This window comes from Eimeria acervulina, genomic scaffold, assembly GCF_000499425.1.
Source record: "Eimeria acervulina Houghton genomic scaffold, Eah_scaff1572, whole genome shotgun sequence".
Taxonomy (NCBI): domain Eukaryota; phylum Apicomplexa; class Conoidasida; order Eucoccidiorida; family Eimeriidae; genus Eimeria; species Eimeria acervulina.
Window position 1 is genome coordinate 5,001 of NW_013549096.1, and position 1,400 is coordinate 6,400.

A 1,400-nucleotide genomic window follows, 5' to 3' on the forward strand; every position below is an offset into this window, starting at 1 on the left:
CAACAGCAGCAGCAGCAGCAGCAGCAGCAGCAGCAGCAACAGCAGCAGCAGCAGCAGCGGCCTCTGTTGCTGCCGCTGCAGCAGCGAGGGCGTCGCAACTTTTTTAATAATTTCTGCAGTCCAGATGTCTTTGATGAAGTTCAAATAAAATTAATCGATGCGAGAGGCTCTGACCTCCTTGCACCTGCTATACAAATGCTCAGTGAGAAGCCTGCTGCTGCTGCTGCTGCTGCTGCTGCTGCTGCTGCTGCTGCTGTTGCTGCTGGTGATGGTGGTGGTACCGGTGGTGTGGGTGGTGCTGTGTTGCTGTTGCTGCTGTTGCTGCCGGCGTTTTTGCTGTTGTCTCTACTGCTGCTGCTACTGTTGTGCTGCTGCTGTTGTTGTTGCTGCTGCTGCTGCTGCTCTGCTGCTGCTTCTGAGCGGCTGCTGGTGGCGCAGGTTTGGGTTTGTGCTGCTGGTTTTAGAGCCGCATTAGTTACAAGTGCAGCAGCAGCAGCTGCAGCAGCTGCACGAACACTGACAGCAACAGCAGCCTAAGCAACAACAGCAACAGCAGCAGCAACAGCATCTGCAGCACCAAACACCACTAGCAGCAGCATCAGCAGCAGGAACAGCACCAGGAGAAGCTGCAGCACGAACACATGCATCCCCCACACTACCGAAGCAACAACGACAGCAGCAGCACCACCACCACCACCACAACTAGCAGCAGCAGCACCAGCAGCACCAGCAGCACCAGCAGCAGCACCAGCAGCAGCAGCAGCAGCAGCAGGTGTGTTTGTTTGTGCATCAGAGACACTGGTGCAGCAGCGCTTTGTTGGAGACATTTGGATTCATGAGTTAGCCGGGCCCCTTCGTTTTTCTTTTGTTGTCGTCTTAAGGGGGCTGCTACGAACAAAAGGTGTTAGACGCATGTCAGTGTGGGGTCTCGGGTGTATAGGCAGCTCTGCTGCTGCTGCTGCTGAGGATGATGATGATGAAGTTGATGCTAATGCCGTGCTGCTGTTGCTGCTGCTGCTGCAGTGATGGTGCTGCTGCTGCTGATGTTGCTGTTGAGGTTGCTGCTGGTGTTCTGGTGGTGCTGCTGCTGCTGCTGTTGCTGCTGCCTTGCTGCTGCTGCTGCAAGGAAGGGTTTGCTGCCGCATCCAGCAGCTGTCAGCGGTTGTTTCTGTCTCTTCTTTTGCTGCTGTTGCTGCAGCTCTTTGCTGAGAGAGACGCTTCTTGTCTCGTCGTACATCGCTGAGCTTCCCTTACCTTTCGTCAGTTCTTTACATCTCTTGTCCCCACCTCTAGGGTTTAGGGTTTAGGGTTTAGGGCCTATAGTTTAGGGTTTTACGTCTAAGGTTTCAGGTCTAGGGTTTAGGGTTTAGGGCCTAGCTAGCTCGTAGGGTTTACGGTTT

The 1,400-nt window shown here is 54.4% G+C and overlaps 1 protein-coding gene across 1 annotated transcript in view; it reads left to right on the forward strand.

Moving 5' to 3' along the window:
- Positions 1 to 1,026, forward strand: part of EAH_00061210 (hypothetical protein, conserved) — a gene marked incomplete at both ends in the record, with an annotated part of 4,614 nt that extends 3,588 nt beyond the window's left edge. The window contains 2 exons of the mRNA XM_013393373.1: positions 1 to 202; positions 941 to 1,026. The exon at positions 1 to 202 is cut by the window's left edge and continues 3,221 nt beyond it. Of these exons, the coding sequence (XP_013248827.1) occupies positions 1 to 202; positions 941 to 1,026 (288 nt within the window). The remainder of the gene's footprint in view (positions 203 to 940) is intronic.
- Positions 1,027 to 1,400: the final 374 nt, after the last annotated feature.